The 11,066-nt window shown below is 37.3% G+C and overlaps 1 protein-coding gene across 1 annotated transcript in view; it reads left to right on the top strand.

Annotated features, from left to right (window-relative positions):
• Positions 1-5,680: 5,680 nt before the first annotated feature.
• SLC4A10 (solute carrier family 4 member 10) overlaps positions 5,681-11,066 on the top strand; it is a 361,700-nt gene continuing 356,314 nt past the window's right edge. The window contains exon 1 of the mRNA XM_031960579.1: positions 5,681-6,067. Coding sequence (XP_031816439.1) covers positions 6,020-6,067 — 48 coding nt within the window. The 5' untranslated portion in view covers positions 5,681-6,019. The remainder of the gene's footprint in view (positions 6,068-11,066) is intronic.

Below are 11,066 nucleotides of genomic sequence, written 5' to 3'. Positions count from 1 at the left end.
AAGTAGTTTTTATTTAACAGATACTTACTAAATAAATGATTCAATGAAGGAATAAAAGGTCAACCCATTGTTCTATTCAGTCATGATTACTGGGACATGTGGTTCCTGTGACAAATTTAGTCCCCCGAAATTTAATAGTTTGGTCTCACTGCCAAAAGCCACTGAAGAAATCTCATTGGGTTTTTTGGTCATTCAAGAGTAGTTTAGACTTGTACCTCCTTAATTATCCACAGGGTTTGGAACTGTTTGGCATAATGGAAAAAAACTAGATTAGGATGGGGATCCAGTTCTGGCTTTGTCACTAACTGTGAACTTGTGTAAGCTCTTAGAGTCAGTAGGTAGTTTCTTCATCTGAGACAGTGTGGCACAATGGAAAGAGCCTGGTTTGAACTCTTATGTGTGACCTTAGATCAACCACTTATATCTTCATGGCCTTATTATATTCATATATAAAAGGAGAAGACTTGAAATCCCTCCTATCTCTAAATGTCTAATCCTATTGATACAGCCTGAGAAGTCTTAGGAAAATTTTTGAGGTTCCCTCTAGCTTTAGCGTCCCATGAATCCATTAGTAAGCATATAACACAAAAATAAGCTTTTAAGAGCAACTCATTCTAAACTTTTGTTGTTTTCATTAGCAATTGATTGATACTGGTGAGTATTCTTACTCATGTGTATGTGGCCAAAGGTTTTAGATATGATAAATGACTTAATAGACACAGCTTCCACTCTCACTTATCCTTTACTTGGTTGATCTTCCTTCAACAGTTTTAACTGTGTTGCAGTTTTGACCCAGAAAGACCTGTGAGGAAATGGCTTTCTTAATTGATGGCCTGAAGAAGAACTTTCTATTTCTAGAGTTCTAATTTATTCCTGATTGTTCAGAAGGAAGTATAAGTTCTATCCCTCTGATTTTTGGCCTAATCTAAGTTGATTTTCCCAGATTCCCCAGAATATGATTCCAGAAGATCTTGGAATTCAAGACTTCCCCTACTCCATTCCTACTTCTCCCTGTAGGAATATGTTGATAGCCTTCGCTAAGTACCTGGGCTATGTAAAAGAGAAACTGTAAGAATCAGCTGATTAAAAGTGACTTAAAATTTAAGCCTTTCATTTTCATTTTGTTTCTTTTGATTCACATGTAGCCAATCAGATCTTTTTAATTTTTCAGCATATTTAAATATTTTTTTTCTTTTTGAAGGAGAATAAACTAGGTGATAGAAGGTTTTGGCAATGAGACACAGGGAATCTCCTGTAGTGATATTTTCAGCTTGACCCTAGTGGATGAAATCATTAATCCAATTTCATCCACTAGGATCAAGCTGAAAATATTACTTGTCATTTGGACACAAATGAGAAGAGAGCTAAATCTTTTTACAAGCTGTACCAGGACCAGAAGTTATTTTCTAAACTTCTGAGCCAACAGGTGTTCCTTAAAGTCAGTCAAGCACTGCCTCCTTTTTCCTTGTCTCTCCAAAATGCTCTGCTCATAGATTAAGCCAACACTTAATCCATGTTAATTGATTGAGGAGGATGAGGTAAATTGCTCGTTTTTTCTGTAAGACCTGTTTTTAGCAGTTGATTGAAAACAACAACCATTTCCCCTCTTGGATAAGAAATATTAGAATGGATATTCTTTTCTTTGAAAAATCTAATCAGAATGTTTCCTACTCTAATCAATTAGTCAACTATTTTTTTTTACTAAGTATCTACTCTGTATCAGATATTGTGGAAGGCATTGAGTTTAAGGGGAAAAAAACATAGTCCTTGCTTTCAGGGAGTTTATATTCTAATGGAGGAAATAATATGGTCCCAGATAGACACAGAGGATGTCCATGGTAAATAAAGGGCAGTTGTTTGAGAGAAGGATTTGAGGGATCAAGAAACATAATCATCTTACACAGATGTTGCCATAGCAAAAAGTCCTATAGAACCTATAGTACTAGTAAACACTAGTTTGATCCTAAACTAATCCATTGAAGAGACTGGACTCCAATCTTTAAGCAGTCTTTGCAGTTGTGTTTAGGAAAACAATTCCTAGTTCCAAATGATGTATTGGAGTTTAGCACCAAATGATGAGATTGTAGGCACCAAATGCTGGGATTCAGCCATGTGAAGAATTCACAATGTCATTCTCTTTGGGAAAAGGTAAGTTTATTTAGAAGAAAAAGTTACAGACAAAATGAAGAGATACAACAGACATCAGGAATGGTAAATATGAAAAAGAGTTGGGAGAGCATATAGTTAGCAAGGAAAAGGGTTTCAATAATGATGGAAAGACCACTTCCCTAGTGAAACTCATAATTAACCAGGAGAAAGGGAACACTCTTATGAGACTGGAGCATGCCCTTTTCTGGTAGGCCAAATCTATAAAGGAGTTTAGCTCCCTAAAAGAGTTAGTTAGCTATAAGAAGGAGAAAGATGCTACAAGGCATAGTAGGGATATGAGAAGAGAGACACTACGCAGCATGGGGGGAGGGAAAGACACCATGAAGTGAAATGTCATGGGGCTATAACCCAAAAGGGGTTCAGCAAAGATGTCATGAACCATGCACAGATTTATAGGGGAAATTAAACCTCAGGGGCTTGGTATAACTCAGATTTCTGACCTGACATAACAAGGCAGAACTGCCCATGGTCTCCACAGAGGGATCTAAGCAGCTCTGTATCAGTACCCTTCCTGGCCTGCCCTAGCAAACAATTCCATCAATCCAGTTCCTTTCTGCCAACCAAATCCAGTTACTCAGAACTTCATCACTTTGTATATATATATATATATATAGGTGGAGTTGACTAGTAAATTGCACAGAACTGATGCCCAATAAACCCTGATTCTTTGTAGACCAGGTAGGTTCAGAATGATGGTAAAAAGCTAGAAAAAGCACTGAGACTGATGGCAAAGAAGATAAACAATTGAATAAATATATTTAGGAAACAATGAAACTAGACCCTAGTAAAAGGAATCAGTTATAAAAGAAGGCAAAAGTGAAAAGATAAATATGAGAAAGACATGGTAAATCAAAGTTGCTTTTCTTTATTGTTATGGATTTAAGCTTCATAATATTAAGCATATAGTGCATGACAATATCTTTGCACAATTGCACATATAGGTGTGGAGAAGCAAATGAGTGCTAGACTTGGAGTAAAGAAGTAAAGAGTAAAGAAGACCTGACACTATCTGACTAATTGAACTAGTGTTCAATGGCTATGGACAGATCAAATAATTTTTGAGACTTTTGAAACTTTCTTTTTAAAAATATATTTTTTTTCCTTTTCAGTTAACAAGCATTTATTTTCTCTTTCTGGTACCTCAGAAAGAAAGAAAGTGAGAGACAGAGGGAAAGAAGGGAGAGAGGGAGGGGGAAGGAAGGAAGGAAGGAAGAAAGAAAGAAAGAAAGAAAGAAAGAAAGAAAGAAAGAAAGAAAGAGAGAAAGAAAGAAAGAAAGAAAGAAAGAAAGAAAAAGAAAGAAAGAAGGGAAGAGAAAGAGAGAAAGAGAAAGAAAGAAAGAAAGAAAGAAAGAAAGAAAGAAAGAAAGAAAGAAAGAAAGAAAGAAAAAGAAAGAAAGAAGGGAAGAGAAAGAGAGAAAGAGAAAGAAAGAAAGAAAGAAAGAAAGAAAGAAAGAAAGAAAGAAAGAAAGAAAGAAAGAAAGAAAGAAAGAAAGAAAGAAAGAAAGAAAACCCTTGTAATAAATATAGTCAAGCAAAAATACACTTCTACTTTGGCCATGTCCAAAAATTCATGCCCTGTTCTGCATGTTTAGAACATCACTTCACTGTCTTTTAAACTGAAGAGGCAATTGGGGTTAAGTGATTTGCTTAGGGTCACACAGCTAGTAAGTATTAAGTATCTGAGTCCAGAGCTGAACTCAGGTCTTCCTGACTTAAAGGCCAGTACTCGATCCACTGTGCCATCTAGCTGCCCCCATTGCTTCTTTTTCAGGAGAAGTAGGAAGCATTTTGTTCATCATTCCTCTGGGAATCATGGTTTAGATAATTGCCTAACCTGGGTTGTCAGGTGATGATAATTCCCAATATCAGTGAAATTTCTGGGAGAGTATACAAAGGAAATCAAACTTTCAAAGGTACATTGTTGGAACTCTTATTATTTTAAAGAAGAAAAAACACTACAGTACATGATTCCTATACTGGGTCATCTAAGCCAGAGGAATCAAATGGGCCCAAGCCACATTGACATATAATTGGGAAATATTTGTAAGAATAAATAAAAACAAGATAGAATGTAGATAATGTTAATATGTGATTTTATAAGTCAACATGCTGCCACAAGGATCTTATATATAATTTAGTGGCCTGGTTTCTGTTTGAATTTGATATCATTGATCCAGTGTATTTAACTGATTCCTATTATAAAATTATCATCCAGGCTCATTACTAACAACAAAATAAAAGACATCTCTAAAAAAAATTTAACTAAAAAAAGAGAAATATTCTGTCTTGGAGGGTTGAAACACTGAAATTAATCCAGCATTTCTTTCTTATGGTTGTTATTGCTCTGTCATTTCAGTTGTGTCCTACTCTCCATGACTCCATGGGGTTTTCTTGGCAAAGATACTACAGTGGTTTTCCATTTCCTTCTCCAGTTTATTTCAAAGATGAGGAAACTGAGGAAAACAGGGCTAAGTGATTTGCCCATGGTCACACAGCTAGTAAGTGTGTGAGAATGGGTTTGAACTCAGATCTTTCATGTTTCCAGGTCCTGTGCTCTATCCTCTGTACCACCTAGCTGTCCTTTTCTTATGGTAAGATGGCTGTTTTACTTTGCTTTATTTTAACCTGGAAAACACTTGTTTATTTCAGGCTGAAATTTTCTGTTGTTTTACCTTTCCTTTCCCCTTCTCACTAGTATAAAGATGGATTATTAAAGGTCTAAGACCAGGTGATCTAAATGGCTCCATGACAATCATTCTAGATCCATAATCATTTGAATAAAAAAAGTCATCACCAGCTACTCTTCACAAATCAGTTCTCCTCTTTTATTGCAGTGAATTGTTTTGAAAATTTCATGCCACTCATTTATTGAGTTAAAGTATTTAATGCAAAGTACTAGGGTCATTACTGTTATGGAAATAGATTCTGTCTTCTATGTCTATGAAGGGGAAGCCCAATGAAGTAGACAGTGTGCTGGACTGAATCAAAAAGAACTGGATTCAAATACTACTTATTACAACATTTAAGCTCTTTATGCTTCAGTCAATTCTATAAGATTCCTTTGGTAAATTATATACTGGTTGAGTTGTCAGTCTACTTGGGTGGAAAGATTTCTCCATCCTCACAAAAATCACAGAGTATTCAAATATATGCTGATAACTCATATTTCTACATGCCAAAGTGATTTACCCTGTTTTCCAATTAAAAGATTTATTATTAAGTCTGCTTTAATCTCCCTGTTGTGGTAAATGAGATATAACTGCAGGTTAGTTAACTTTTGTGACTAAAAAGCATAAGTTTGGGCAGATATTGGACAGTCATAATATATGAGTTTGACTTATCACCTTCTGGAGGTCTCCTAAAGTCTAAAGTAGGGTACAGTTTCCTTTGAATTTTTTTTTCTCTTTTAGGGTCCCGAATAGAATAATAACTCACCTGATTGATGAAGATAAGGGAGTGAGCCCCAGAACCTCAGCAGCGTTAATGTGAGCCCTCAGCTGGGGCTCTTAAACCCAAGAAGTTAGTACTTTCTCATTTTAGGTCAGATGGCTAAAACCCCAGGGCACCAGTGTTGACAAACGCCCTTTCCTCCAGGCTCCAGGTATGGGCAGGGATACAGAGATTGGGGAAATCTCTTTCACTGGCCCAGGGTTCCAAGGCGTTCAGTGTGAAATCTGGCCAGCTGCCCGAGTGAGTAGGAGCCATGTGACTGTGGTGATTTGGAGTGTTCAAGTGCCTCCTGCTTCAGAGCTACCTGATCCGAATACTAAGCAGAGCGAGCGCTGGGCTCCGTGGAAGACACTGAAGGCACTGCAGAAGAAAGGTGCCTATTCCAGAGGTATCTCAAAACATGGAGATGAAAGAGCAAGGAGCGCAAATGGAGCCGCTGCTACCCACGGTAAGAGACTAGCTGCTGTCAGACTGATTAACCGGGTTTGCAGCAAAACCTGCCAAGCGAGTGGTCTGCTTTAGCTAGGTGCAGAGAGAGTGTGCAGCGCGAGGGGAGGGGGTGGGGGGGGGGAAGAATCGCTCCATGGCATATGGACGTGGGTCGCCTCCCATCTCGGGGTGACTGGAATGCACGCAGCAGAGCACAGGGGATTTTTTTCCCACCTTCTCAATATGGATGCACCACAGTGAAAATGTCTCATGTTTTGCTGCTGATTGAAGAAAACGGGTAGGTTTTAGCAGCAGGGGCAGCTGTGCGTCTTTCTCTCTCTCTTTCCCAGTGCCTCTGTTCCTGTCTGTCTCTCTGTTTGTCTCCTAGACTGTGCAGTGGTGGCGGCATCCCCTGCATCTAAGGGCTTCCCCCCCTTTTTTAAATCACACCCCATCTTTGACAGAATCCCCAACCCATTTTAGTCTCTGGGCAGAAAGGTGAGGAACCTGCTGTTGCTACTCTGAGGAGTCTGCTGCGGCTCCAAAAAATCAAGGGAGAGGAGAAAACAATCTCTCTCTCTCTCTCTCTCTCTCTCTCTCTCTCTCTCTCTCTCTCTCTCTTCTTCTCTCCCTCCCTCCCTCCTTCTCTCTCATTCTCCCTCCCTCCCTCCCTCCTTCCCTTTCTTTCTCCTCCTCATCTCGATGTCCTAAGAGATAGAAAAAGGACTCTCATAGTCTGTGGACAAAGAAGGTATGCATTTGGATGCTCACACAGATTTCAATGTCTAAAAGATCCCTGGCTTGTCACAAATGGAGATAGTCCATCTGTTTAGCCCTGAGTCCAAAGCTGCCTCCCTAGATTGTGTCCATGGTCTGGCTAGCCTTCCCAGCCCCCCCCCCCAAACGGCCACAAGATGGGTCATAGGTAGCCTCAAGGGATGGGTCCTTAGGCAATATCTCATTTCTCATCTGGGGGCAGCCACATTGCTATATCCTAGCAGAAATCTACACTGTATGGATGCACAAGAGGTGCCAAAAGGCCATCTTCTTTCCATTGTGGTGCAGCAGAGCAAAGACCCCTTCCTTTCCTGCACCAAACCAGTTGGAGGGGCTGTTTCTTAGCACTCTGTTATCCTGCTTTATGTCCCCAGCTAGGGACTGATTGGAAGCAGTCCATTCAGTAGTCAGTTTTCTGCATTTAACATTCACCAGAAATGGCATAAGAGAAGAGACGTACCCTAGGCCATGTATTTTTCCTTCCTTCTGGGCTCAAGAATATTGAAAGCTTCCTATTTAGACCCCAGAATCTCCTCTGGCAACTGAGCATGCCCAGCTCCCTTCTTAGCAGTCAGTGGAGTTTGGGGCCTTTTTTCTTCTTTTTTTTCTTTTCCTTTTCCTTTTTTTTTTTTTTTTTTTTTTTTTTTTTTTTAAATACCTTTTTAGTTCTTCCAGGTCTCAGGTTTGGGCAGAGAGGGAGGAAGGATCTGGGAAAAACTAGAGAGACCTCACAAAAGGAATGAATCTGAAAAGAACAGAGATAGATAAAGTAACTATATAAAAGGATAGATGAAAACCATTGATGACTTAATCTACCTATCTCAGAATAAAGGTATCATTTTGCAGTCAGATCTACCCCAAACAAGGAGGATTTACTTTGAGACTGGATTCACATAAGAAAGGCAATTAGACTCTCACTTCATACATTTCACATAAACAAACAAGGGCAACTCTCTGATCTTTCTCTTAAAATTGGACTAGGTGCATATATTGACTTTAGTTTCTTCTCACCCTCTGAGATCCCATGATTCTTGAGCATAGGAGCCTATCTTACTTATCTTTGGAAAATATTTGCACATAGTACATTACTGTCTTGTTTATTGTGGACAAGTCACTTAACTTTTCTCAGACTTAGTTTACTTATTTGTAATATGAGGTTAGAAAGACTTTGGTACTTGCCTAATGGGTTGTGAGATTGAATGAAATAATAAATGTAAAGTACTTTGCAAATCTCAGTGTACTATGTACAGATATGTATAAACTATTACTTAATAGGCATGGGATACATACTTGTTGAAGTAATGAATGAAAAGTAGAAGCAGAGGCTTCAAGAAACAGAGTCCTAGGGGGCAGCTAGGAAGCACAGGGAATAGAATGCTAGGTCTAGAGTAAGGAAGACGTGAATTCGAATTCATCCTCAGACATTGACTAGCTGTGTGACCCTCAGCAAATTGGTTAATCTATTATCCTCAATTTTCTCATGTGTAAAATGCAGATTACAATAGCACTTACCTCCCAGAGTGCTTGTTAAATCCAAATAAAATAAAGCACTTAGCACAGCATCAGGCACATATATAGCACTATATGTATGTTAGCCATTATTAAAGAAATGGGAAGTGCACTCAGGGATGGGAGAAGGGGTGAAAGAGATATAGGGAATTAGTAAAGGCTCATGTGACTATAAGAAAGTTTGACAATTCAGCTGTATGGAAGAGAGCCCGACTTGGTTAAACAGGAACCATACCTGAAAAAATAGACAGGGCTTAGGACTCAGAGCTCAAACTGGTGAGCCAACCTGAGCTGAGGGGCAATAGTTATTAGGTAAAAGCCAAAGGCCAAAAATCAGGTTTTGGAAATTGGTAGCACTTTGGCTTGGTGTGGACAATGACTTAGAGAAAGAAGAAGGAAAATAAAATGGAATAGCAAGAAGGAAAGCTTGACTAGGACACAGGATCTAAACTAGGCTGGGTGAGTTAATGGGGAATGTTTTTTGAGTATCATTGTCAAAAATTTGGAGTGAGCCATTTAAAGATAGTACCATAGGGATGAGGTCTAAATAGTGAGAATGGAGGTGGCAGTCAGGGGTGGGGAGGGCAATTAGCAGTGAGCAACAGGAAAAAAAAAAACCTAGCAGATGGAAAGGTTGTTATTTTAATAATAATATTTTGCATTTGAACAGGCTTTTGACTTTGTAATTACTTTCACATCTCTTATATAATCTTTGAGACAATATTGAGGTAAGTAGCACAGCTTTTATTATCCTTGAAGAGGAAATTGAGGCAGGGAGATTCATTCACTTGATGTCCATTTTTTGAGCTTCCACTATGTTCAAGCCACAGACATAGATGAGAGTGATTTTCCCAGGGTCACAGAACTTGTTAGTGACAGAAAAAGAACAAGAACTTAATCTCTTTGACTCAAAATTCAATATTTTTCTCAATACATTGCTTTTCTCCTCAAATTTCAACTCCCAATAGACATTTCAAAAGATCTTTTTTTCTTCTACTTTTTTTGCAGCTTCAAAAAAAAAAAAAACTTTACCTCTTCTCATTCATCCATCCTTGGAATTTTTCTTGTCCTTATATTTTACCATCTTCATTTTTTGGCCCTACAATCTTGATGGAATGTAGCCATGTTTTGGAAAAGAATTTTGATAATAGGAATATGAAGGAATGGGTGGAAGATTTGAATTTTGTTGTAGAAAAACAAGAAGCGAGATTCAGTAACTATGAAGAAACAAAAATAATAATTATCATAATCTGATGGTTATTGAAATTTATGCTAGCCCTTAGGATTGGGAACTAGGTAATATATTGATACTGTCACTAGTGATAGGTAAGTGGGTCAGTAGAACAGTAGCAAAAGCCTGAGACTGGTGAGGATGAAAAAGAGGAATTTGATTTAATCATGGTGAATTTGTAGTGCTAGTAGAAAAATTATTAGTTGAATAGAATTTAGAGCTTAAATAGAAGAATTTAAGAGGGTAACCCCCTTCATTTTAAAACTGAGGAATCAGAGGCTTGGCAGTACTTGCCTAGGCAAAGTCATAAATGTAATAAGTAACCAAGCAGAGATTAGGAGCTATATTTCTTTGAATCCAAATCTTTACAACTATACCACACATATAAAAAAATGTTCAAATGATCTTAGGAAACCCAGAGATGTTATGGAGCAAGAAAAATCCAGCAATAAAAACAGAATGGCAACAAGAAACATTATCAGAAGAGGACATTAGATTATAAACTTCTCTAAGGCAGGGACCACCTTTTGTCTCTGAATCCCCAGTGCTTCAGATAGTGCCTGGCACATAGTCAGAGCTTAATAGATCTTGACTGATTAATTGGATAAACTTCCTAAGAGTAGTGAATGCTTTTTCTTTTTCTTTTTTCTTTTTTTTCCCTCTCAAGTTTAAATATAAAATAAGAAATGGAAAAAAATCATTCATTGCCATGTGCACAGTAGAACATGAGAGGATTCAAAATATAAAACCATAGATTTACATTTCAAGAAAGCTTATACAATAAATACTATACATGGTGTTCTGAGGTGTCCATCTTATCTTGCTTCCTTGTAGTTTTTCTTTTGTTTTCTGCTGTGCATTTTTACTTTGTTTTTCCTTCTTTCTCTCTGTTCCTCAAGAAGGATATAATTAAATGTATACACACTCACACACATGTACACATGCATACACATATACCCATGTGTATATATCATGAATATGTATGTGGGTACATTAAATATATACAATACATACATACATACATTCATATACATAGTTATCTCATATTTATACATATACATTCATATATATAAGACCATATTATGTTTATTTCCACTTGCCCTTTGTTTCTCTGAAGGTAAATAGCATCTTCCAAGTCTTTCTATATTTTTCTAAATCTATAAGCTCATCATTTCCTACAAGAATATTCCAACTTTATACCATCTAGTTATTTTAAATAGTTTAAAACAATATTGATTAATATGACTGACATGTATTATGATTTCCCTGTTTTTCTAAAAAAGATTAAATCTTTTTTAAATTTTAGTTTGAAATCATGATTACTACCTCTGCTTTTTTTAGATAATAAATTCGACTCCTGATCTTTATTTTTGTATCTTTCATTTTTATAACATTTCCTGAAAGCAACATATTGTTCTGTTCAAATTTTTAACCTGTCTGTTTCCATTTTATGGGTGAATTCATCCAATTGACATTCTAAACTATAATTATTTTCCTCCAT

The sequence above is a fragment of the Sarcophilus harrisii genome, chromosome 3 (assembly GCF_902635505.1).
Source record: "Sarcophilus harrisii chromosome 3, mSarHar1.11, whole genome shotgun sequence".
In the NCBI taxonomy this organism is placed as follows: domain Eukaryota; kingdom Metazoa; phylum Chordata; class Mammalia; order Dasyuromorphia; family Dasyuridae; genus Sarcophilus; species Sarcophilus harrisii.
This window is presented reverse-complemented; position numbering and strand designations above follow the sequence as displayed.